The sequence below is a fragment of the Buteo buteo genome, chromosome 2 (assembly GCF_964188355.1).
Source record: "Buteo buteo chromosome 2, bButBut1.hap1.1, whole genome shotgun sequence".
Lineage (NCBI taxonomy): Eukaryota > Metazoa > Chordata > Aves > Accipitriformes > Accipitridae > Buteo > Buteo buteo.
In genome coordinates this window covers 60,793,433-60,819,601 of record NC_134172.1, presented here as the reverse complement: position 1 = coordinate 60,819,601, position 26,169 = coordinate 60,793,433, and the positions used below count along the sequence as shown (strand labels likewise).

General features: G+C 41.8%; 1 protein-coding gene across 2 annotated transcripts in view; it reads left to right on the top strand.

The window, feature by feature from the left end:
- NPSR1 (neuropeptide S receptor 1) overlaps nt 1-26,169 on the top strand; it is a 60,802-nt gene that overhangs the window by 32,448 nt on the left and 2,185 nt on the right. Inside the window, exons 3-7 of one of the 2 annotated variants that reach the window (XM_075022532.1) lie at nt 8,460-8,563; nt 8,912-9,005; nt 13,816-14,017; nt 23,062-23,138; nt 25,121-25,210. In XM_075022532.1, the coding sequence (XP_074878633.1) occupies nt 8,460-8,563; nt 8,912-9,005; nt 13,816-14,017; nt 23,062-23,138; nt 25,121-25,210 (567 nt within the window). The remainder of the gene's footprint in view (nt 1-8,459; nt 8,564-8,911; nt 9,006-13,815; nt 14,018-23,061; nt 23,139-25,120; nt 25,211-26,169) is intronic. The other variant, XM_075022533.1, reaches the window with a different exon arrangement.

The following is a 26,169-nucleotide window of genomic DNA, read 5'->3' as shown; positions in this document are numbered from 1 at the left end:
TTACACTAACTGAAGCCAGTCTCCCCTATGCAGGTTTTGTTCCCCCCACTGCTTTTATTCTTTCTACCTGTTCTGCTTTGCCTGAAGGATAGTTAAATTAATGAGTTGCATTTGAAATATGCTTTCTCAATAGTTAACTAATAGTGATCGAACACTTGTTCTTGCTGAACTTTGACTTACATATTCAGGCATGCATAAGTCATATGTCCATATATCTAGAGAAGCTCAATTCCCATTTCAAAATCTACAGCCACAGGACTCAATAAAACAGGAATCTTAACTATGTTTTTTGCAGGTTAGCTGTTACCTGTTGTATGAACAGCTGCTGAAACTCTTTGTCCACTCTTCAAACCACATCCTCCTCCTTGCTCACCCTCCACTGCATTTGATGTGCCGCTGCTGTTCCGGTTGTCCTGTCCTGTTTTGGCAGGTGCTGTGCTCCCTCCTGCAGCTCTGCTGATTCAATCTAGCCCCCTGTGCCCCTCCAATCTATCCCCACAGCAAGGGTGAGGTGGGAAGGAAAGGTAGGAAGAGATTTATTAATAAATGCAAATTAAACAAAACCTTAATGCCCTTCACAGTGTCAGGGCATGATGAATTTTAATTCCTAGGGAACTGCTCTCCAGCTTTCTTGTAAGCACTGTTTCTTAAGAGGTTAACATTGTGCAGTACATGCTTTTCTCAGCCCTCCATCTTTTAGCCTGGATGAGCTCTGGAGTGAGGCTGGAGCCTCACTGCATCCACCCTTTACAACATCTAGCCTAACAGGGCCTGCCTCATCTCAGGAGGAGAGGGACCTCAGAGCAGAAATGTAAGAAATGCAATAAATAACTAAAATGCTCACCCAGTGCAACAAAATTCCCTGTCACTTCCTATGAGCCAAAAAGAGAAAAAAAGCATCACTTCTGCCACTGAAAAAAATCTGCATAGCTTTAACAAGGGAAATGAACAGGTTTCCTCTTGAAAATTTTCAAGTGGGTTTTGTTTCATCCACTACATTTTGTGTTCTGCTGCAGGCTGCCAGGCCTGAAGGAGAAAACACACAAGAGCGGTGTAATACACATTGTTGGCACATGTGGCAAACCTGCTGCCTCATGTGTGCTCCAGTGCAAGCACCGCAGCAGAACCAAGTGCTTGTGAGTGTGCTTGCTGATTCCCCACGAAAGCCTAGCACGCCCTGAATTTTGGCTTGTGCTTCTCCCCTCTTTGCCAGTAAGTCTCTGGCAGAGAGCTGGGATCCTGGCACCACCTAAGCACAACCACATCTGCTCCACATCAACATTTCTAAAAGAGTTAAATTCAGGGTGGGTGGGTTCACGGCAGGTGCTGGGGGTGCCAGCTATCCCCCCACTGGCCACATCTCCAACATCGTGCCCAGTTGCTCTGCAATGCTGGAGCAAGGAGTTGTAAACAACCCCAAACTCAGACAAATGCACCTAGAGGGATTGTGAAGAGGACAAATAGGCTATCAAAGGGTGAAAGTGTGAGGGTGGCTCTTGCCCCTGGGCCCTTAGCACCCACCCATGCCCCATGTGCAGTCCCTTGCTGCACCATGGCTGCATGGGGTTGCACTGCACCAGGCTTCTGGGGGCTCAGTGTTTTAAGAGCTCAAATGTAATCCTTTTAAAAGGCATCTTCTAGGTATCTTGCAAGTATCTTGTCCTACAGGTGCCCAGAGCAGGTACGTAACCTATTTCATCATCAGCTGCTGAATGAGAGCAGAGGGCTGGGTACATTTTCTAGCTAACATGGTCACAAAATTATTTCTAGTGCAGCATATACTTGCAAAGAGACGTGTGGTGTTTTCAGTGGAAAGCACAGACCGAGGGAAGAGTGGGAGTAAGATGTAATGAAATGAGCTGCAGGGCTGTCTGTGGAAGGTAGGGCAGCTTCTCCTGCTCACTCTCCCCTGTGCCTATCCTCAAGCCAGCCTGCCACTTCAGGAGCCCTAAGTACACCTAAATTTAAATTTCTTGCACCCTCAGGTCTGTAACAGAACCAGCTAGGGGTTTTACTAACTTGCAAGGCAAGATCACAGCACTGACTCTTATTAGCTGACAGAACATCAACTATGGTACAGAGCAGCAATAGCAGATCAGCGGTGGCTGCCTCATCACTTCAAAAATCATGGACAGGACCTTATTGCTGTAATAGGGCAGTGATGCTATTTTTGTTTTTAAGGGTCTATCATTGTGTTGCAGGCAGGTGTTAGTAAATGGCTGCTTCTGATTCTTCCAGAGGATGTGCTCTTTGGGAAGTGGTAGGTGACAGGAATGCACATGGTGAGGTCAAAACCAAAATGAGCCACGTGAAATGCTCAGCCCTGACGAGGAACTTGCACCCCCTGTCTTGCCTTAAAAAATCATGCTGCTGCCGTGGTGCCTTGTGCAGCTTGGTGCCGTCAACAAAGCAGAACAAAACATCCCTCCTTAAATTGGAATCACTCTGTAAGTGATGTGAAAAGAGGGATGAAATTTCAGTAAGAGGTACAGCTTCACCAAAAAGTCCTGGATTACCACATCCAACTTAATAGGACTGTTCTTCATCAGGGGAAAAACTGATCAAACTGCAGCTGAGATGACGCGTGGAGCTTTTTAACCCACCACTGCTTACCAGCAATCTGCTCTCCACTTCTGACAGAAAAGACTTTTAGCATCTTTAGGGTAAGTGTCTTAAGGGAAGAGTGGTGTCAGTACCAATAATCAAATGATAGAGATATTTTCTTGCAGACATGCTAGCACTGATTTTTGTCTTATCCTCCTTAGTCATAATGAAAGAAATATCCTCAAGACTGCACAAGGCAATGCCATCAAGTCAATGAATTTCTATGAACAAATTAACTGTTTTACAGTTGTAACCTGTCTCTATTCCCATGCCAGATCACTAATTACCTCCATTTGTTTTCTATAATGGACTTCTGTCTCTGTGGAGGTTTTTTTGCCACGAAAATTTGTCTCACTCACAGCAACAGCAAGCCTGCATTCAGATTTGTCCCTCCAAGGGCAGTGTTTCCTTTTTCCCATTTTTGTGCTCATCAGTCATACGAGGCAGCACCCACCACCCAAGTTGCTGCAATCATCTCTTGAACCGAGTGGTTCCTTTGCTCAAAAGCCTAGAGGCAATGCCTGCACTCAGTCATGCCCTTAAAAAATCCAAAAGGATTTTATTGAGCATGATGGAGTCTCAGGTAATATTGGTCTTTAGGGCCCAGGATTTTCACAGGTTGTTTCACTACCTGCTGTATTTCCCAGCCATAGATGCCGTACTACTATATTCAGCTTGTTTCAGTCTCCTCTAGGAACAGGCTGCTTCTCTTTCTCAGCCATTTTCTTGGTCTTTTTAATAAATGCTGGTTTAAAATGCTGCATTTTGAAACACTGGCAGGTTTGTAAAGGCAGATACTGGTTCTGCCTTTGAGGACTGGCTGAGGCCATGGTGGTGACAGGGGGGAGGCAGCTGAAGGGTTGCAGACCTCTGCTTGGTTCATACAGCTCCAAGTTGTGCAAATCCCAACAGGCCATTTTTCCCTCCCTCTGCACTACAGGCAAAGCCATCTTTCCTCCCTACCTCCCTCTGCTTTTCCTTGTTATTGAAGTGTCATGGAATTTTTCTTTTAAATTAGCTTGTAGAAACTCCACCTCCCCTCAAGAGCAAACTGCTGCCATCCCCATCACACTAGTGCCATGTCTTCTCTCCAACAAGGAATCGTTTTGTCTGCATCATTTTGTGAATATACATTTGGCTTATGTTAAAAGTCACAAAATATCACTTGCCGGTATTTTTATTTTCTGTCAAAAGAGAATATATGTCATTAATTGATTTTCTGCCCATTTTTCTGAGGAATTAAATGAGCCTATAACCACACAGTTGCCTAGCAATGCAGACAGCGAACCACAGTACACACACCACTTCTTGGTAAAAAAAAAAAAAGAAGAGTATTAAGAAAGCAGTGGCAATGACAAGCTCACACACAGTTATGAGTGAAGGTGGATAGCACTGTTTTCAGGAATGAGCTTGGTGCCATTTGGCCCAGGAACATTCATCAGTGAAAGAACACAAGTATCTAATATGCAAGCCACTAGCTTAGTAAGGAACAGTGAGGATACCAGCAGTAATGAGGACACCGAGGTTTACAGCAATGTGTCGGATGTGTTGGTTTCTTATACCTGACATTTACCGCTTAGGATGCCAAAGATGTAATCCAGTGACACGCATCAAGGTGTAGGCTTGCCAAAAGCAACCAGGGAACATGTGATCTGCTGAGATCACACCGCTGAAATCAGCTGACTTCTAAACATTAACCTCTATTACAACAATTCAAATTACATGAAGAATGGGGATTTCAAGACACTGTGATTGTGGTTGCAATTGCATCTGAGATGATAGGTGGGTGAGGAGGATTCATCTACCAGTGACTAAAGCTCTGCTGGTAATTCATGATCTATGTATCAGATTTGTAGCACCGGCACATTGGCGCTTGTAGTCTAAAGCAATGTTGTGAAGGTGTGAAAAAACACGAAGTCTAATTGTTGCAGCTGTGATGAGCAGTAAGATAACAGAACAAGTAGCAGCACATTCATTATCTAAATCGCTAATAAAGGTTTGCACCAGGTACTTGTGGCACTGGAGCAGTGAGGACACAAAGCAAGAAATGGCCAGCTGGGACATTCAGGGCAAGAAGTGCTGCTAATTGGTGGAGCTTGCATGTATGCTTAGCACAGGGGTAACCAGTTAGCTGACTAGAGAGTGAATAATAGATGGGTAACAGAAAACAATGCACTGAAGCAACAGATTAGAGTATACACAGCAGGGACCAGTAGCATGAATTCTTTGTCATAATTTGTAGGTTTGCTGCATTTTTCCTGCATGCTGTCTGATCACCTGCACGAGGCACATTATTTACTTGGTGACCCTAAGTAAAGTAACCTGTGTCTGCATGACAAATCCTCTAAAGGTGTGCAGTTGGGTCAGACTGAGAGAGTTCAGTCCTTTGAAGAGATGGGATAAGAAACATCCTTTGGAGCAGGCAGTGGAAGAGCAAAGGAGGGAGAAAAGTTGGTCTGGTACTTGGTAGGATCAAAGAGACAAAAGAGGTTCCTGAAACCTGCAGAGGGCATGAGGACGTTGTGTGGGAGAATGTTTCTGTAATTAAAGGTATTAAGAAATCTGGTTAATTTGGTACTCACACACAGCTGGCTGCATCTGCTTTGGCACACACATGCATGTTGTGCTCAGGGGCATATGCTCAGAGGAGCACATGCTGAGCCCTCCACAGCGATTCAGAAACTCAGCACAAAGATCTCTTAAAATGTACCACTGGGGGAGAGGAGCTGAGGCTGCTGGCACAAAGCAGCTGTGAAGTTTAAGCCTTGCAGTCACCTGAAAAACCTCACTCAAAGGCTTTCAAGGGAAAGACAGTTTCAAGTTGTCTTTAAAGCTCCTGAAGTACTTAAGGCTATAGCTATATTGGTAGGTTATGCTGTGCAGCGGGAACAGACCTGTAGCATGACAAAGATGGAGCTGATATCCACACTGTGCATTTGGGGAGAGGGCTCTGCTTCAGCCGAGTAAACACCCCCGTGGTCCCTCAGCCTGAGCACTGGCTGGCAGCTACATGGTGTGGGGTGCATAAGGGGCACCCCTGGAGAGCACCTTCGAGTTAAGCGTCAGCTGAAGCGAAGGCTCCTTCCCCTGCAGCTTCTCCATTGCATGAACCAGTGAAGTGGGGGCCAGCCACAGGTTAAAAAAAGCACTCCCAGTGCAGACTAAAAAGCTGATGTGGGCATACGCTGGCAGTGTGCTTCTGGACCTGCCCAAACTGCTTACACCCAGCAGGCAGCTGCACACCCGGCATCCTGGAGACAACCAGGACACTGGCCCATCTCTCACCTCACCTGCAGGATGCACCTCCAAAGCACTCTCCTAATGCGTTGGAAAGGGATGGCAAAATGATGGTGAGAGGGGGGAAATGAAGACACATCTGAGGTGCCTTCCCTTCTCCCTCCCTTTCCTCTAAAGAGCACTGAGGTGGGTAGGAGGGACGGTAGTCCCACACCTTCCTCCTTCGGAGGGAAGTTGAACCCTCATTTGCCACCTGCTTGGCAGATGCTCAGACCATCAAAAGCTGGAGGATACCCTGAGGTGAAGCTCTATTGATGTGTATTACTTTGAACCAATGAATATTTCATTACCGGAGAGAGAAAGAATATGAATCAATAATTCAGGAGTAAGGAAAGGGGAAGGGATGGATTGGAACCACTGCTGGAAGATGTGTTTCACTTTTTGAAACCCTTAAACTCTGCGGTTTCTTCAAAGACCACCTTAGTTATACACACCTACAATCTTTTCCATAAAGTCTTAAAGCCACTATACTCATCAGTGGAACAATCATCCCTTGCCCCACCACTCTAATCAATGAACAACGTTTAACACAAGGTTTCAAACCACAAACTTCCTTCTGGAGGTCATCTCTGATCCACTCTCCTTCTAGAGGCAGGGGAAGAGGGAAGAGAGAGAAAATGGGGTTGGGAAACACTGGGAGAGGAAAGAGAAAACCAGAATTAATTGAACAATAAAGTCATAAAGAGGGAGGCAATGTAGTTACAAGCAACAGCAATGACATTTCTGCTCTAATTTCATTTTGAACTGAGCCTTGAAGAAAAAGAGGACATAAAGGATTGAAGAAAAAAAGGAGGTAAAGGATTACTGATACAGAAAAAATAATCCTAGTTTTTCCAGTGAAGCAAAACTGGTTGTTCTTCTAAAGCATTAAGCTGAGATCTTAGTTTTCAGCTAGAAGTATCTGGAATTTCTGGAATTTCAAAGGGCTTAGAAGAAACTCATTTTGCCAAACCCCTACCTGTTTGCTTGGAAATACTGGTTCAAACTGTTTATTGCTCAAAAAGAATGTTTTGAAATTGTGGAAATATTTTCTTTCCAATAGCATACATTTCAAACCAAAATCTTCTGATAAGAGGGTTAGGATGCATTTATCACACTAAACTTTAGAGATGGTTTTCAAATGTGCAAAATGATGGTATCAAAATGAAACATTTTACCTCACCGCTCTCGGTTTTTTAAATATGGATTGAAGCTATTTCTTTGTATTTCTTAGTTTTGTCCTGACAAAGCACACAAAATGTTTTCCCAACCTGCTCTCTCTCTTTGTGGTAAACTGCAAGAAGAGCAACATGCTGTGTTACTTAAAGTGGCAGGACACTGGATTGGCACACATTTTCTTCCATGGACAGTGCCTAAAACATTTATCTTGTCCTACAGGGAGAGAACTTTTTTATTATCTGGGTTTTAAAGACAAAACTTAGTATCGCCCATAGGTACAACCACAGTACCGGCTTTTGCAATTCCTCTGTAAAACTTGCATCACTGTGAGTGCTCATTTGTTCAATAAGAAGCAGAACAAAGGCTGGAATATCTCCCTAGATTTTCTCACAAAAAAAAAAAAAGATGGTCTGAGGTGTATTTATTTTGGTGAATGCAAAAGTACAGGCATAAGTAGGCTAACTTTAAGCTGACAAGGCAGGCTTAGTCATTAAATAATTAAGTTTGTGAATAAAATCCTAAAAACATTTCCACTGACCTCAGTAGTGTTTGGATATCACCCCAGGTGCTTTAGCAGGAGACGTATTTCTTTTTACAGTGAAAGAAAAGACAAAGAAAAAAGGACATTAAATAGTTCAATATTTGGCACAGCTGGGACCAAGCCGACACACTCAGACACTAAAGTACAGCTTCTTCAAGACTATATTTTATCCACACCTCATGGAAAACCCAGGGGCCTTTAGCAGGCAGCAGTGAGCCTGGCCAACTGCAGGATCAGGCCTATCGGGCAGTTCCCTCCATGGCTCTCATGGACATTTAGGTGTAGGTGGGATTAACACCCACAGGTGATTTTTTTATGCAGCTCTACTCACAAAAAGCAAATTGTTATTTGAGGAGGAATTGATCTCAGCTAACGCTAGGCATCTTTGGCATAGATGCGGGTATAGACCAGGACCTGCATCCAGCCTAGGGCTGATGTGGCCATCTCGGCTGGTCACCTCACATCCCTTTATAAGCAACGGAGAGAAAAAGGCACTTTCGGGGTGCAGCTCACCCGACCCGTTTGCAATGCCAGCCAGGCTGAACCACAGCCCGGAGGGCAGTGGCAAATCCTGCTCACAAGAAACCAGCTGTGGGCTCCAGTGCTTAGAGGAATCTTGCCCAGTCTGCCTGAATGGATTGGCATTAAATTAAGAGAACAAGAACATAAATACACAAAACTTTAAGTGTTTTCTGAGGCTTTCCCAGCTCCTCTAGCATCCTGGGCTGACCAGTCACGGCGTGGCTGCCCTCAAGACTGGGGGAGCTGGTACATCCCAAGGGTCATACCTGCCTCTGTGGCTCGCCTGCAGTCATGTGTTTGCTTCTTTTAATGCCTCTTCAGTTAATTTTCTTTGCAGATTCATTCACGGGACTCATAAACATAATGACTGACATCATTTGGCGCTACACTGGAGATTTCATGGCTCCTGATATCATCTGTAGAGTCGTTCGCTACTTCCAGGTATAGAAACCTCATGCTCTCCTGTATGCCCAAGCTTTCAGGGCTTTGCATCCCCACAGCAGTAAACCCCAACAAAAATCCTGTGGAGACATTTCTCTAGCATCAGAGGTGTTAAATGCTGAAAGTGTTTGTTTAAAGTTGAAACACTTTTAATTAAAGCATATTAAATCTTAAATTTTGTGGACAAGATAAAGGAAAAAGATCTGGGTGAAAATACAAGGGTTTTTTCTTTTTTCTTTTTTTTTTTTTGGTAAAAGTTTTCAAATATTCTTATTTCAGTGTTCTTGCTAACATTATTTTCTGCAATAAATGTGTCTCAACTGCTGCCTTATATACCTTCTGCCCCAGGTGGTCCTACTATATGCCTCAACTTACGTCCTTGTGTCACTAAGCATAGACCGGTATCATGCCATAGTTTACCCAATGAAGTTCTTGCAAGGAGGTAGGAGAGTTTCTGTACCTTGCTATTGCTATGGATATTATTGGATAGGTTTTAGTTTCAAAATTCTTAACCTTGTTGTCATGAATTATTCATTCCTGCTGTAGCAACATTTGGACTCCATTACAGTTTTCCAAATGGCAAAGGAGCTGCGGTTTCAAGATTTATTAAGCTGCTCTTAGCCCTCAGCAGTTTTTATAAGCATTGTTTTAGCAAAGAATGAAATGACATTTTAAAAAGTATAAAGATTTCATTATCTTCCAGCATTTTGAGAAGGTTATTATGGGCAAAAGCTAACCCTCGTACAACTATACCGACTCTAGGAGCTGCAAGAGCTATATTGTCTGTTTATTCACACTAAAAAATAATTGGATAGAGAGTCCAGTACGGAGAATTCATACAACAGTTTGATAAGAGAACTTCAAAAGCTATAGCATATAAGTTTGAATATCTATTGTTTCTTATAATTTCTTCTAATTGTTATTTTTACAGCACTCAGATATATCCTGGCTGCTTAGCAGTACAATTTAAAGAACATGATTTCTTTCCTACAGAGCCAAAGTGGGACATTAAGTGTGTTGCACAGAGTGAATAAACAGAAATAGCAGGTGGGGAGGAAGGGGAACAGTTACAAGAACCATGAGGGCTGGAAGATGCTGGTTAATCAGATGCAAATATCATTCTTGTTCTGGGGTAATGATGGCTTTTGCCAGCCTGCTCTATTCAGGGGATCAGATTAATGGTCCTTTCTGGCCTTAAAAACGTATGAATCAATCACAGCACACAGGCAGTGGTGCAGCTTTGGCAGATGTTAAGGTCTGAAAACTTCAAATACTTGTGTGAAATTTAACTTCATATTCCCCAGCAGGCAGATGAACTTTTTTCAGAATGGGGAGATTGATCTCAAGGTTTTCTTCAGCAGCCTCTGGGAGGTGCGGCATGCTCTGCAGCTCCTGCCGATGTTGCGCCAGGCTGGGGAGGGATCATAAACCTGCCAGCTGAGTGAGGCGAGCAGTCAGACAGATCCGCTGGCATTACTTTTTCATACATGGTACAGGAAAAGCAGCACTTGTTAAATTACCGCCTGGTCTTAGTAAAAAAATTGGTGGTTAATCTTTGCAAATCACTTTGAAGTTGAAAAAAACCCCACCAAACCACCTCAAATCTTTATAAAAACGTTTTTCTTTTAACTCAGTCCCATTTCCCATACCTATACTATAAAGTTTTTTCTTTTCTTTTTAAGACTGGAGAAGAGCAGACATCGGACCCGGTTGAGGGGCAGCAGAGCCATCAGCTGGGTGTGGCTCTGGGTGGGGGGAAAAGGCCAGGAGCAGAGATAACACTGAAAAAGCCCACCTGCCTCTGGCAAAGGCTGGCTACACACTGATGGACGAGCAAAGACCATGTTCAAAGGGAAAAAGTAGGCAGCTGTAAATCCAAAAGAAGGATCTAGAGAGGTATATTTACAATAGCAACTTCCTGGAATATGCATAAATATTCAACTTTTCAACTCAGCTATTCCTAGAAGAGGTGTCGTGGTGGGGGGCTTTTGAAATGCCCTCTTCGCTATTCTGCAAACAGAGAACAAAGAGATTTAGAAAACATTGTCACTGGTGATGACACAGTCAAACTTTAAAAACAGTTCTGAGTCAACCTGTGGCAATTTTCTTTACAAAATGAAACACTCATCCCCCAAAATCCCTCAATCAAGAAACAAAAGAGTTGTTTCTCCTTAACAATTTTAAAAAAATATGTTTCCATGTAGCCTTGAAATATCATTTAGGAAAAAAAATTCAAACATTTTGCTTTGAAAATGTCAAACAATTTCTTTTTTTTAAAATTGTGGTTTAGTTACTAGCCTCAAGTCTTGTTAAAAGTATTTGCAATGAGCTGTATTTTGCATGGCTTCTAAGAAAACAAAGTTCAACAGTTAAATTTTTTATACTTACTTTGCAAATACATAAATGACCACAGAAAGTACAGGATGTGGAAGAATTATACGATCTAATCCTAACACTTCTATTGTATGAGGCACCTAATTCAATAACCAAAGGGGTCATTAAAAAAAAAAAAGTAAAACAAAGATGAAAAAGGAAAGAAACTGAGAAGTTATAGCAGAAGACATTTTATGAATATTTCACCATGTTGAAAAGGTATATGCAAACAGTATACAAACTAAGCAACAGGCGACAATAGAACTGCTTAAGTAAAAGACAAAATCCAAATAGGTGTAAACTGCCCCTTTGCATGGCAAGATGCTAAAGTCCATCAGATCAACAAGATTCTGGAACAGTTCGCTCTCTCTGGATTTAAAACCTAATTTTAAAATGACACTCACTTTATAGAAGGATCGCACAGCATTGCCATTCATGGTAGCGGGGAGCAAAACCCCTCACAAGAGGTGCCTCCCCGCCACGTGTTGCTAAAAGGAGGTAGATATGCACAAACCCACTGCCGCAGCATACGGATGGCAGAAGCAGAGCAAAGGGGTTGATGACATGAAAACATCCTTTAGGAGAGTCAGTGCCAGAGCTCGCAACTGAGATTCCTGCTCCAACCCTGCGTGTTAGTCTTGACCACCCCAATATGAAAAACTCTCCATTTAAAGACCAATATTGTTTTTAAAGGAAAATACTGAGACTAGCTGAATAGAATATCATATTTCAAAAGCTGTTATTTATTTGATTCCATTTATAATTGATATAGTTCTAGTTATATGATTTGCTGGCATTTAGAGCGTATTAGAGCATTTACAAAAAAACAACATAAAACCCCCTGCTTGTGAGGCAGCCAATTACTATTAGTCTGATAAAACAAAAATCTACTCATCTAGATGTTTTCAGTGCCCTGTAAAGCCTTTTAGACTCACAAGATCATATTCTACTGAACACGAGGGACATCTAAAAACAAGAATAAATTAACATCGCAGGTAATGTTTTATAAAACACAAAGATAAAATACCAGCCTTGCCCAACCCAAATTGCCCACTTCTCTTCAAGTTAAGGATGGCACTACACAGTACAAAAAATAAAATATATTACCCAAGTGTGATCTTTGTCCCTTAGAAATAGGTAGGTGGGCCCCACTGAGGCTTGTATGTATGTAATTTAAGTAGCTAGCCCACAGTCGAAAAACCCTTTCTGTCAGGAAATATTTTATGAAACTTACTCTTAATATGCCTTTTGCTAAGTTTATTCTGCTATGCTTTGGGAAACTTTACAGTTCTCTTTTGCTTGTGCAATATTTATAGACTTAATCTAACCCTCTGACATAGATGTCAGCAGAGTTCCCTCAAGCCCTAGATTAGCAAGACTGTATTTTGCTGAATGTGGGTAGCATTTAAAAATGAGCAGGATAAGTGAATGTTTGCAACTGATGTTTTATAAAGCATAAAATTACTTTTTGAATGTTTCTCCCACACGCTTTCGTATTGCTCTTTGAGCTTCAAGGAGGAAAGACATTCTTCTTGATATGCATAATTTAAAGTGATTTTCTATTCCACACACAAACTCTGGTATTTTGTAGGACAATAAAGTATTTCAACACCAAAGCTTCCAGATCAAAAAATTTGTCCCCATCTGTTCCTCTCGCAATCTGACTCAGGAGGAATAACTGCTGCTGAGAATCACTGGTACTCCACAGATCAGTCCTTTTCCCCCACACTTTTCAGCTAGAGCTACCTGGATTTCAGCTAGAAGATGCAGATTTGTGAAAACAAAAGCCTTGGGTCTGTTTGCTCCAAGCCACTGATTTTCACAAAATCCCATGGGTGCCACCAGTCATCATCTAGTTTCCCACCAGTTTTCCCCACTCAGCAGCGGAGGAGGCCAGAAGTCAAGGGGAAGCAGTAGCCCAAACCTGACAAGTGTTTTGGGATCCTTTAGCTCCTGGACCATGAGGTCCATCAGGATCTCCTAGTCGATGTCTGTTGTGGCAGACAAAACAGGGCTGAGCACTTGAGCACCAGCATCTGCCCTGTCTCGTGGTTAGCAGTCCATGCTTGCCATGGCTTGGGCATGGCCCATCAACAGGAGCTGGGTTTGGTCTCCACCATGATGCAGAGAACTGCAGGAGATGTCTGGGCTCTCCAGGACCACATTTCTTTGGGGCAGTAAAGATGCAGCTGGAGTCAAAGGCAGCTGGTTGTGCAGTTTTGTTCTGACCCTGAACTGAGGCATTTTCTCTTCCCCAAAAGGAAATGTTTTGTGAGCTTTCTCACTTCAAGGGGCATCAAAATGTTTCATTTCCATTCCAAGGAGGACATTTCCCCAGCCAGTACATCCAGCATGCTCCAACCTAGTTTATGTTTTAAGTAACCCTTCCCAGCCTCAGCCTTCCTCTGTTGTCTGTAGCACAAGGGCTCCTTCTTCTTTTCTGTCTCTGTGTCCTCCTACTGACAGCTGCTTTGCTGTGCCAGGGTAAGAGTGTGCAGCTGGGCAGGCCTGCAGTCCTTTGCATTCATTTGTGATGTTCTCTTGGTGGCATAGAGGAATCATTAAATCTCATGTTTCTGCCTTGCTGACCCTGACCAGTGCCTTTCTCATAGTGTTTCAGATTCAATGGGCCCTTAGCATCCTTAAATAAAACATGTAAAATACAAGCCCATAACAACATCACTTTTTATCATGAGAAAGAGATGAAAACCCCATTCTCCTTTACAATCTTTCCAGCATCAGCCAGCTGCAGTCCCAAATTCCCTTTCTTCACCTGGTTTCCTCCTCCTCCCTGCCTTTCTATCAGCACCACTACAAGGGACCAGTTGCACCAGCACCGCCATTAACATTAACACTGTCTGTTTGACTCTGTTGCACAGAAAGACAGGCGAAAGTTCTTATTGGAGTGGCCTGGAGCCTCTCCTTCCTGTTTTCCATACCGACTCTGATTATTTTTGGGAAACGGCAGCTCTCCAATGGGGAAATGCAGTGCTGGGCTCTGTGGCCTGATGATTCCTACTGGATACCCTACATGACGGTGGTGGCTTTCCTGGTGTACTTCATTCCTCTGATCATTATCAGGTAAGCCTGAACCGCAGCCAGCAAGCATGTGCTGAAAGCTGTCAAGTGTGCAATCAGCTTAATGCTTTAATTTCTACTCATTCATTACAATTTCATTTTCACAACTGCCTTACAGCTGCTGCAGTTTTTAATCACATAATGCATGTGTTGCTCTACTTGCCCTGGGTGTTCTCCATGAGGTATTAATGGCCAGAAACATTTTTTCTGAAGAAAGCACTGGATCTGTAAGTGCATCCACTTATCTCCACAGCTTCAGGCTTGAAATATATCTTTATAAATCCAGTATGAATGTCTAGCTATTATGACAGAACATAATTTTAATAAAAGAACAGGAAACCACACTTAACACTAATTAAACTGAAATTAACTTAAAGTGCTCTCAAGCTTCATAGTACTAGAAAAATGTTTCTTCACCAAGATCGGAAGGAAATCTCCAAGCACTTGAAGCTGCCAACCACTCCTAAAATATGAGCAAATAAAATTCTTCCTATTTTGTAATGTGAAACCTGAGCTGCAAATATTTGAGACTGATTTGCTCAAAATCACAAAGACAATCCGCAGCAGAATCTATTTTAAACTGAGGTTAACCAATATCCCAGACTGTGTTTAGTGACCAGTGAATTTTATTACCTCCCTCTGGGATGCTGCCATTAGCTGCTGTTAAACAAAAATTACCTAGCCATGAGGAGCTACCAATGCAAAGGAGCAGTCAAAAACTGATGTTGAAGGGGAGTGAGGCTTCTTAACTGCCTTGAAAGGCTGCCAGTGGCAGTAATTTGTTCTCCAAGGCCTTGCCTTTCTTTCCCTTTTCAGTAGCAAGGTTATAACAGGATTTCTTAGTGTCCATCTCTTCTTCTTAGTGGCAAAGAAAACTTGCTGGGACTCTTTTGCCCCACCCCTAATTTGGTGACATGATATTTGGGCCATGAAAGAGGAGCTATGTTTTCATGTCCCTTGGACATCTCTCTTGGTCCATCTGCTTTTGCAGCAGGTGATGAGCTGTGAGACTCTGCTGGCTTCCTGCTCATTAGCATCTCAGGTCAGAGCGGGGGGCGGGGGGGGGGCTGATCTTTTCTAGATGATGACAAGACTGGCTAAGTAAGCTAAACAGTAAAGACTGTGTCATGGGTTTAGTTCCTTTCCAGTTGAGTTGTGCATTGAAGTTTCTTACTCTTTAATTACGGAGATTAAGTTCTGCAGCTTCTAATGGAAACAAGTTTATCTCTGATAGAATCAAAACCGTGTGGTGCTTGAACTCATCTAGCTGATTTTTTGATACGGATTCAACACTGACCAGTGTTGCTCCCTAGAAAGAAGGGACAATTTTTATACTTTGCTCATAACACATCAGTTTGCTAAACCTTCCATTTTTGTGCCAGATTGCACAAATGTAACAAACAAAATCATGAAAAGTTCTCCTTAAAGAAAGGAAATGATAGCAATAGGGAAAAACTACTCCCAGATTGTCCAATTGCTCTTCCTTCCTAGACAGGATCATTTATGTTTGTATGTTTTCCTGTCTCGTAAAACCAGCTTAGTTTTAAATGAACCAAAAAATATTCTTGGGAATATGTAAATAAAAATGTAGGTGATCTGCAGCCCAGCACTAGCAGCAAAAGGAATAAATACACACAGAAGAGACAAAAAGTAATTTAACTGTGAAAAGAAATGGCACTAGAAAACTTTGAGGTTGGCTGTTACTGTGAGAGGAGTTTTGTTATGAATTTTCTGAAGTATCTAGCAATCAGGAAATATTAGTCAGCATCTTCAGTGTTTTAGGAAAAAGGCCCATAGCCTATCCAGTTACCAGTCATTCCACAGGTGTGTGAAACATCTCTTTCACATTCAAACTTACAGATTCACATGCTTTCTGCTACAGATCAGCCACTCCTTTTTACATGGCATATATACTTGTTTGGCAAGAAAAGGCAACCTACAGAGCAACAAATTTTTCAGAGCTGCTGACGTTATGCTCCCCTCCTCCCTGCCAAAGGAAGATATTCAAACCAGATCAGCTCTATGACTTGCTTTACAGTAAATTCCCAGAGGCAAGAAGGTGATTCAGACATGAGGGGAAAGGGAAAGGCAGTGAAACTGGAATTTCATGAGATTGCCCTGACAGCTGAGACATGAATAAAGCATCCTAAATTTTTTGCAGCTTTAACCTTGACTTTCACACGAGAAGTTTATGGCAAGACAGGAACTTAAAACGCTGACCTTGCAGCCATGGGGCAGAGCAGTGCCTGTTGCCTGCCCAAACACGTTCCTGGTTTCAGTGTACACTAACACAAATGCTCCCACATCCTTGCCAGCAGAAGTCATGTTTTTGACAGGTCCTAAGTGATGTCTGGTACTGGGAAGAAGGAAAGGGGGTGGCGCAGGGAAGGATTTTTTCGTGCCCATTTATTTCTAGTTGTCGGTGATACTATTTTCTTCAGAGTAGAGAGGATTGTCTAAAACCACATAAAAAGAGGATTACCATCAGGGCAAGGTCAGCAGAGACATTATGAACAAATGCCATGCAGTTTGGAAAGAAATGGCTATTTTCTTAGAATATTTTTTTCAAGTTTCAAGCATACAACTGAAGGCTGCAATTTCCCAGCTGATGCATCTCTAAAACATCTATCAACATAGCCTCAAGGTGTGACATCTATTTCTTTAAAATTTCGTGGCAGTCTCAGAGTTTAAAGCTAATCCACCTGATGTGGCTGCAGAAATAAGTACTCTGGTAAGCAGTTTGCAGCTAAAGAATGGCAGGAATGGCTGTTAACATCTGCAGGGACTCAATTTCTCTGCAAAAGTTTTTTCCCAGCGAATACTTTCAGATGCACAGTGGGTTTGATGGCAAATGAGACGCTGTTTTATAAGGGTGAGGGAGGGAGATCACATACATTGTAGTTGTGTGTTACTCTGTCAAAAGATCAATTATAAAAATTAAAGGTGTTATTTAGTAAATGAAGGAAGGCATTTTGTGATTTTTTTAATTTAATGGCCTTTAGCTGAAGATGTTATTAAAAAAAGGCTGTGACATAATGATGGGGAGACTATCCATACATGTGCAACTGAAAAGTCAAGAATCAGTATCTAAGAAGCCACAAATATGAATAAACCAGAAGCCAAGGCACAGGCCACACCTAGTGAGGAAGTGAGGCAGGGTGCACACAGAAGAAGAAGAGTAAGACCTTTTCCACAATAATTCATTTTGTTTGCGCAGCTACTATATTTTCTCTGCCAAAGCACTCTGATTTAGCTGCACGGCAGGTGCCTGACGCAATGTGGGACACTGGCTGGCGGAGTTAATTCTTAATTAGTTCTGCTGCCTGAATCTGCTGAAAACCTAACCTCTGGAGCAAAGCAGTTCACTGATGACAGCACTTTTTCTGGCACATTTCATCCAAAGTGCATACGAAGGATAAAATTTTATTTTTCAGGTGCAGGACTTAATTCCACACTAGATATGCTGCTTTGGCTGAGCAGTTTTCACTTGCTACAGTCCAGGTACCATAATCTTTTAAGTTTCTCTCATCCATCCCTCAGCTCTCTCAGCAGAGCTGATTTCACATGTTCCTGACACAGCCTTCAACTAACTCACAGGAGTTGTGTTATTCATAACACTGCAGCCCGTGGAATGAATTATTTAGCTGATAACCTTATGCTCAGTCTGGAAAACATTTCCATGGGTGAGCTAATCCCCCAGACACAGTGTGAGCAAACCCTATAGATTCCAAGCCAAAACACAAACCATAAGAAAAGAAGAATCTGCCCCTTCTTTTTTAACATATATATAAAAAGGTAATTTATGAACAAAACTACAACAGCCCTGAAAGTTTTAAATACTAGGGAGGTCTGTTCCCACCACTTCTTCACAACTGGAGAATCAGCAATCAGTTATCAAACAGCCTGTGGTTTTGTGGTGAGTTTTTTATCTGATTATAATACAAACGAACAAGACCTGAATAATAAAAAAAGAATGAAAAGCTGTGATTAGATTTTTAACCCAAGAGTGTGGTTATCTTTGAGAGCTGAGAAAGGGGAAGAATATTTGTTTTCATGTAAAAGCTCTCCTCCTCCCCCCTATCTTAGTGTTGGGCAGGGAGAGCCACTGAGCCTGCATCAGGTCCTTCTTTACAGCACTCAAAAATTTGGCCTGTTCTTCCCTCTTATTTGGACAAATCTACCACTTTTTCTGCTGTTGATATTGTCAACCTACCAAACCCCAGAAAATTCAGAAAACTGAGTTAGGTAACCTGTGGTAATAAGTTCTCTCCTATTCTGGTACAGGTGTCATCAGCTATAACCAAAGCTTTTTCCCCTACACCAAGATATGCCAAGCAAAGCTCAAAAGGTATCTGTGATAGTTGAATACATTTGGGGCTTGCTGAACAGAGCTTAAATATGGGTCAAATTAAGATTACAGACAACTTACCTGCAAATATTTGCACCGGGGCCCCTCAGGTCCTGTGGTAGGGAGACAGGAGAGCTACTGGGTTTCGGTTCTGTATCACTACTCTGTGCCAAACCATAATTATATTCTGGCACTTGAGTATTCAGAAATTCAGTCTTTTTAGCTGTTATTCAAGACTGCCAAATATTTTTTTATATATATTTTAACCTGATAAATGCAATACCTAGGCATTTATCTAATATAATTCCAAATTCAGGTTAAAAAAATTTGCAAAAGTTCCTTTTGAAGCATAGAGGAAAATATATCCATCTGCTATTTAAAATCAAAACTCCAAAGAGAATATTTGCTTTGGAGCAGCAGAAAAATAATTAGAAGAGAAAAAACAGAATCAGCTAAAAGGAAAAATACGGAACTAAGGCCAAGACATTGCAATGAAATAAAAAATAGATTAAATAAAAGGTATTTGTCTGAATTAAATCAAATAAAGGGAATAGAAATACTATTAATAAAAATACCAAAGGTCATTTTCTGAGCTTGATTCAGCAAGCACAATCACTTTTCCTTCAATTTCCATTTCTAAATAAAAAAGCCTAGATCTTGCACATATGTTCTAATATCTGCTCATCTATTCACTCACCCATTACACATGCCTACAATGGTTTGTTCAGATGAAGTTACAGGTGTCTTTTGTCTTTGGATAAATAGTGCTGTAAATTAGCTACCATAAAACATAATGCAGCTGCTTCACTTTGCACAAATGAAGTACAAGGAACAATAGGCAATGCTGGATGATAAAGACAAGTAATTAGCAGGGAGCTTAAGTGTCGTTTTTGCCAGGGTAAAGGCTCATTTTACTAGTAAATACTGAGGCTGAGTGGGATGCTATCATAAAGCAATCATTTATTTAAAAAAAAATAAAATCTGTGTTTAAAGAGTGGGCAGATCAATAACTCTTATAATTGTTAATATCAATACCAGAAGACATTTTATTTTCCAAACCAAAAGCCATCTATGAATTAAAAATAAAGACGGAGTGGGACTGTTCATGGTAGCATTTGTATGACTAACTATAAGTTAGTTATTTACATGGACAAAGTATGCTGTAATTACCAACAGCACCATATTAAACAACACCATTAACTAATAACATGCTACAATGAACATGCATCTTAGTCCTTCAGAATTTGGATCAAGCTAAATTGCTTTTGCAGATGCAATGAATGTCATTTGCTGAGAATAGCCTGCACATATTCTTGTATTTTCCTGCCACCTCTCCAGATATGCATTTTATCAGGGCTAGAAAAATCACTGCATTGTCAGGTCAACAGCATGTCCTTTCTATCCTGTGGTCTTCAAAGCCTGAGCAACTCCTTCTCAAAAAGGCTTGGATTATTTTTCCATCTGGGTTTGACTACTCCACCTGAGCTCTTTCCTCCCTTTCTTTAGTCTCTTACCTGCAAATAATGGGCCACAACAACTTATATAATATTTTAATATCATAGTATGCATGAAAATGACTACAGCACTTATTTATATAGCCCCCAAGAATCCCCAGTGAGGGTTGGAAGGCCAGTGTACTACACAAAGAAACCTGACATCTGGACCTAACGAACTATACTTCATATCTCCCGGTGCTTTCAGTGGAGACAAGAGCAAACAAGCATGCAGGCATATTACATGTGTTGGAAAATAAGGTTTGTGGCAATGATAGGCTTGCCATGCATGTGCGTATGGTGTGCTCTTACATCTTGGCAATGAAGGCGGCGTAGCTTGATGTTGAGAGGAAGGAAAGAGATTACGATATGGTCAGAATGGTGCAGACCATTGCCAAACACCCTCCTATCCATCTGAATACCAGTTGTTGTCTGTCCCCTTCTACTCTTTGCTCACCTGCCACTTTATTTTCTATCAAGTGGGAATTTCTTCCCACCCTTTGAGATGTCACCAACCATGGCATCCTCCTCTAGCTGCCTCTTACAGAAAGAAAGAAGCTAGAAATGCATTCTGAAAACAACCTGCTTTTCCCTTGTAAGAAAATTACAGCTTCTGTTCCATAAGTGCATTCTTTTTATTGTCGTGGCTTTGAAACACACATGCAGGTGCCTTTTATGATCTTAAGCTTTGGGTGACACTTTTCTGGAAAATCCAGTTTGTTACCTCCATGCCAGCATAGCTGGGGGAAAAAAAAAGATTAGACAGTAATAAGACCTGGAGTCCCAGAGAGAGAAAGGCATAAAGGCATAACTATCGTTGGCAAAATCGTTGCTAGGAAGTGTACCTAGCATGACAAGTGACTCCTCTTTCCTGATGCCCACCCTGAGCAGCTTTACACCACCTCTGGTCCCCTCCTGATAAGGAAGGCTCCAGCGGATCCAGCTATAAAGAAAAGAAAGAAAGATGAACAGAGGCAAAAACACCAGTACAAATCCACTATGTTGGCAGCACTTTAGAAGCCACTGGATTAAACCAGGAATTAAACTTTCCCCTGGACTTCTAAAAATTCAGGATTCAAATGAAACAGCATGTAATGTCATACATGAAATGCCAAAAGAAGACGACAGCTGCTATAACTGCATCTGGTGAAAGGGATGGTCTTACCAGACTCTGCAGCCGAGAGGGCAGGATTTCTAGGGTCAGAGGGAGAGCAAATGAGGAGCCTGACTTCGTAATTCAATCCTTGTGGAACTTGTCTGGAAGCAAGGAGTCTGAGTATTTTGACTACAGAGTTAGGTTCCTTTGTCCTGATGCTTAGGCAACTCGGAACTTGTCCTGCTAGACACATGCAGGTCTGCATCAGAGGGGATATTGTTTCAACTGCAAATAAAAAGCTCAGACTAGGGAGAAAATAGAAACAGGATTTTTAGGAGCTGGCTGGAAAATTTCTTGAGATGACAACAATTATCATTCTTATTCATTGGAACAATCAAAGGAGAAATGATACATGCATTTTCCACCATTGTCAGTACAAAGTACAAAGGAATTCTCAAGTGCACCGGCTGATATACAAACAGGTTCTTGAAAAGCCAGGATATAAAAGCAAAATGTTCAAGTCAGCTGGGAGCCATGCTGGACCTTTGAAGGGATTAAGGAGGGCAAGCTGGAGTCCACAGCAGATGCATGCAAAACCTTCACTAGGCAAATATGCTACTGCTCTGCTCCACAGCCCAGACTTTCCAGCTCTCACCTATTGAGTCTGGAAACCAGATGGTTCAAACTTCCACAGAAAAGAAACCTCCGAGGCACACAAATACTGCCTTTGCAAGCATGTCTAGGAATTGAGGGTGCTCTAGGAAAGGCTTGTGTATCAGTCTGAAAGCTCTAATAAGAACAATGTTTCTTCTGGTAACAAAAATAAACTGCATGATAGTAAGACATATTTTTGTCTCTGTAAAACACCCTGAAATAATCTCCCTAGCTGCACCTTTTTCACAGAGTCACCACTGAGGTTTATGGCAATTAATGGTCAGGCTGCCCCAGGCCCTCCAAAACACTGCAGTGTATTGCAAACAGCACATGATGACTTCTGTTACAATGCTTGGTTTTTACATCAGGAAAACATGGCAACCCAAGTGCATTAGCTAAAATATTTTTAAATTATTTTTGTCTTCCTTAGCAGACAAAAAGGAAAACACCGGTCAAAAGTATGCTGTTGCTTAGTGATTTTAGCTGCACGTTATGCATGCTTGCAGGAGAAAAGGCAGACAGAGCAAGGCCTTGTATTTCTTTTATGTAAACTGCTGAAAAGATAACATCCTCATTCAGGATAGGGTTTCAAACAGCTCTTCAGCTTGAAGGAATTGTTTTTACCTAATCTATTAAATAAATAGAATTCCAGATTTGTTATTGCCTAGGGAAAGGTCATAACTATCCAAAGTTATTGTGGACTAGGGCACTTTTCATCTTTCTTGTTAAAAGTATATGTATATTCCTCTCTAAATATGCAAATTGTGGTGGACTTGGTTTTGAATCATTTAACTCTCCCCATCTACCTGATACTTCTGTCCCCCTCAGTTTCAGTCCCAGGACCTTGAGACCCAAAAGTGAACACCACGGTACTTAACTGCATTTCTCATGGATCTTGCCCCTGTCGACATCCCCAGGGTACCGTTTTATTTGTCAGCTTCATACTCACAAAGTAACACCAAACCAGAGGTGGACACACAACCAAAACAGGTCCGTCCCCTTGCTTCCCCCATTTCAGAGCTAGTGTCCTTCTTGCAGCTCCCAAGCCCACAAGCACAACCCTGTGCAGGGATGAGGTGCCTCCTGCCTGAGGCTGGTGCCCAGGCAGATCTGGCCTCAGTTAGCTCAAAATCCCCAATGAGATCTTGCCTGTGACATCTTGGCCAAGACATTGCATTCCTCTGCACCTCAGATTTGACATCTGCAAAGCCAGGACAACGGTAATGGCTTCCATGGTGAAAACTCTTCAGATATACTTCTGAAAAGTACTATGGGAGAGTCATATTTTCTTTATTATTCTTGTCATCATTATTATTATTATTATTATTCCTATGAAGTCCTGTCATCTCTATGAGCTCCTTAGACATAGATAAGTATATTCATAGAGCACGAATGACTGGGATGTCAGTTAAATTTACTGTGCCTCATAATATCAATGACTCTTTCCCTTCTGTAGCGTCATATATTCAATTGTGATTCGAACCATCTGGATGAAGAGCAAAGCTCAGGCTGTCATCATATCCAGCTGCCCTGGTGAGTCTCAGCACACACATGTCTCCAGCCTCATGATTCAAAGCCACCCGGCTCCCCCAAATCCAGGAATGCCTGGTCATGCGTGTCACATTGGGCCCCCGTCACTGCAGTGGGAATAGGGTTTCTGTAATTGCTCATTCATAACTCTTTTCTACATTTTTTACTTTGTTTTCTTTGACACTAAATCCCCTTTAGAGAAATGATAGAGAACATCTACAAGAAAAGAATTAAAAGGTAAAGAATCCTTATTCTAGAACTTAGAAACCATATTCCTAGAACATTGTCGATTTCCAGAATAAATTTTTCTAGCAGATACTTACATAAGTCTTTTGCTGTGCTTTCATATGACCTTACAAGTCCAGTGTTGGTCAAGATCAGAAATTCCTGGCTATGGAAAGCCATAAAATGAGCTGAGCTTTCCACCCCAAGACCATAAACTTTTTTGGACCATTCTGATTGATTTTGGCAAAGAATCTGAGCACAAATCATTTCAAGATCCTCACTTGTCAGCTGCCTTCCCTATTAGTTATGAAGAAAGGTATGTTCATTTACTGTAATATGTTTTACAACACAACTGTAAGAGCACACAACCACTTACAGCAGCCAAGTGATGAGTGGAAATGCATCAAGCTATGGGGACCAAGCTGCTGGTACATGCCTGAAGAAGAATCATGGATCATGTCTGGTACAGTAGGAAGTGTCCTAACATGATGTTGCACATATTCAGATATCCTTATGCTATAATCTGACATCTGCCTGCTATAAGCTAAGATTTAATCCTCCTTTGAAAAGCTTGAGCAGGACTGATTTCTAATGATCCTGCCTTCCTGACACAGTCAATATTAACTAGCCTTGAAAACAAATGTCATTCTTCTTGTCCAAGAGATATATTCTGCTCTATAAGTCAACAAGTGATTTCCAGTAATATTAAGTATGGACTAATTTCAAGCTTCTAGATGGGATGTTTCACTGATAACAAGCCCACATTAATTTTATTTACATCTTTTTCCTTACAAATTACACAGCTTTGATATGCTTTTTTTATAATAGGTGCAAAAATTCATGTGTACAGACTTATTTCCAATTACAGTAATCAAAATTCCAGGCCTAAATTTGGACTACAAGAATTTAAAGATGCTTTGGTAAAAAATGACCTTCTTTTGTATTGACTGTGGTGAACCTAATTATTCTGACCCAGCAACATGAACAGCAAATCGACATTAATAATGAAATCAGGCATAATATTGCAATCATGCTGGTACTGTTATTCAAATACAGAACTTGATTCTTGGAGACATTAGTGTGACTTCAGAGGAAATGAGATCAACCAGCCTTGGTGTGAGACTGAATAGGATTTGCTTCTCAATTCAAACCACACTTCATCTCTGAAAAGCTAGTCTAACAGCATTTTGTCTTTCATTACTGAGTCAACATAGAGAGTAAAATGCATGACTGATTCTCCAAAGCATCAAAAGGAGTAAGAGGTTAAGGGAATGGAGCATGTAGCTTTTAAAATCCTTCTGACTGAAATACAGTTAAAAGTGAACAGGTAGTCTGTTTTGCCAGGTTGTTTCTTCTGTTTTCTTAATTACAGCTACCAGTTTCTTTCAGAAACTGTCTCCTATAACACTGGTTGTGATTTTGTAGCTGTGATGGCACATGGTTTTTAATTAGACTGATACAGCTGGGCACACAGGCAGTGGTTCTCCTGACTAAGTGGTGAGGATCAGGAACACCCAGCTGCCACAGTGCTTCAGGAAGATTTCTTCTGCTTACATTTCCCCTTTTGATTTGGGGTAGCTCAGGTTTTGAGCATCCAACTTGAGCAGGTTTGCAAGTGTCCGAATTTCAGAAAATACTGAGCCCCTGCCTGATGCCAGGAGAAGATGGGCTATATATTGCTGTCCTGCACGCAGAGGTAGGCACTGACACATCCATGCACCAGCCCTGCTCTTTTACTAGCTGAACCATTCTTTCCCTAGGTGGCAAAACCTCTGCTGGCTACACCAGTCGTGGGTTCATATCCAGGGCAAAAGTGAAAGCGATCAAGTACAGCATCGTAATTATCATTGGTAAGTGGAAAGCCCTGCAGCTGGCTAGGGAGGATGCTGACTTCAAGAAGCTAGTCTTCCTCAGCTCCCTCTGTCATGAGCAGATAAAATGCAGTAGATGGCTTAGAGAAGGAGCTTACTTAGACTCCCCTGACTTGCCTTCTGACCTTGTCCTTCCCCTCTCCTCTGGCTGATAAACTCCTATTTTAGGCATCTGACACATGCCTCAAATTAATTTATATGCACAGCCCCTCATGTTCATAAAGAAGGTAAAGGAGGGACATTGCTTAAAAGGAACAAAAGAAGGGGTCATCTCCTTCCCATCCAGGCTGCCAAAAGACTTGGCAACTGTCCTGGTTTCAGCTGGGATAGAGTTAACTGTCTTCCTAGTAGCTGGTACAGTGCTGTGTTTTGAGTTCAGTATGAGAAGAATGTTGATAACACTGATGTTTTCAGTTGTTGCTCAGTAGTGTTTAGACTAAAGTCAAGGATTTTTCAGCTTCTCATGCCCAGCCAGGGCACCTGACCCAAACTGGCTAACGGTGTATTCCATACCATGGGACATCCCATCTAGTTTAGGAACTGGGAAGCGGGGGGCAGGGAATCGCGGCTCGGGGACTGGCTGGGTGTCGGTCGGCGGGTGGTGAGCAATTGCCCTGCGCATCATTTGTACATTTCAATCCTTTTATTACTACTGTTGTCATTTTATTAGTGTTATCATTATCATTATTAGTTTCTTCTTTTCTGTTCTATTAAACCGTTATTATCTCAACCCACGAGTTTTACTTCTTTTCCCGATTTTCTCCCCCATCCCACTGGATGGGGGCGGAGTGAGTGAGCGGCTGCCTGGTGCTTAGTTGCTGGCTGGGGTTAAACCACGACAGCAACCAAGTTGTCTTTTAGGCTTAGAGACTAGGTATGGCATGTTAGGTGCTGGAGCAGTGCAAGGGAGAGGAAGGAGAGGCGAGGGATGCAGAGCA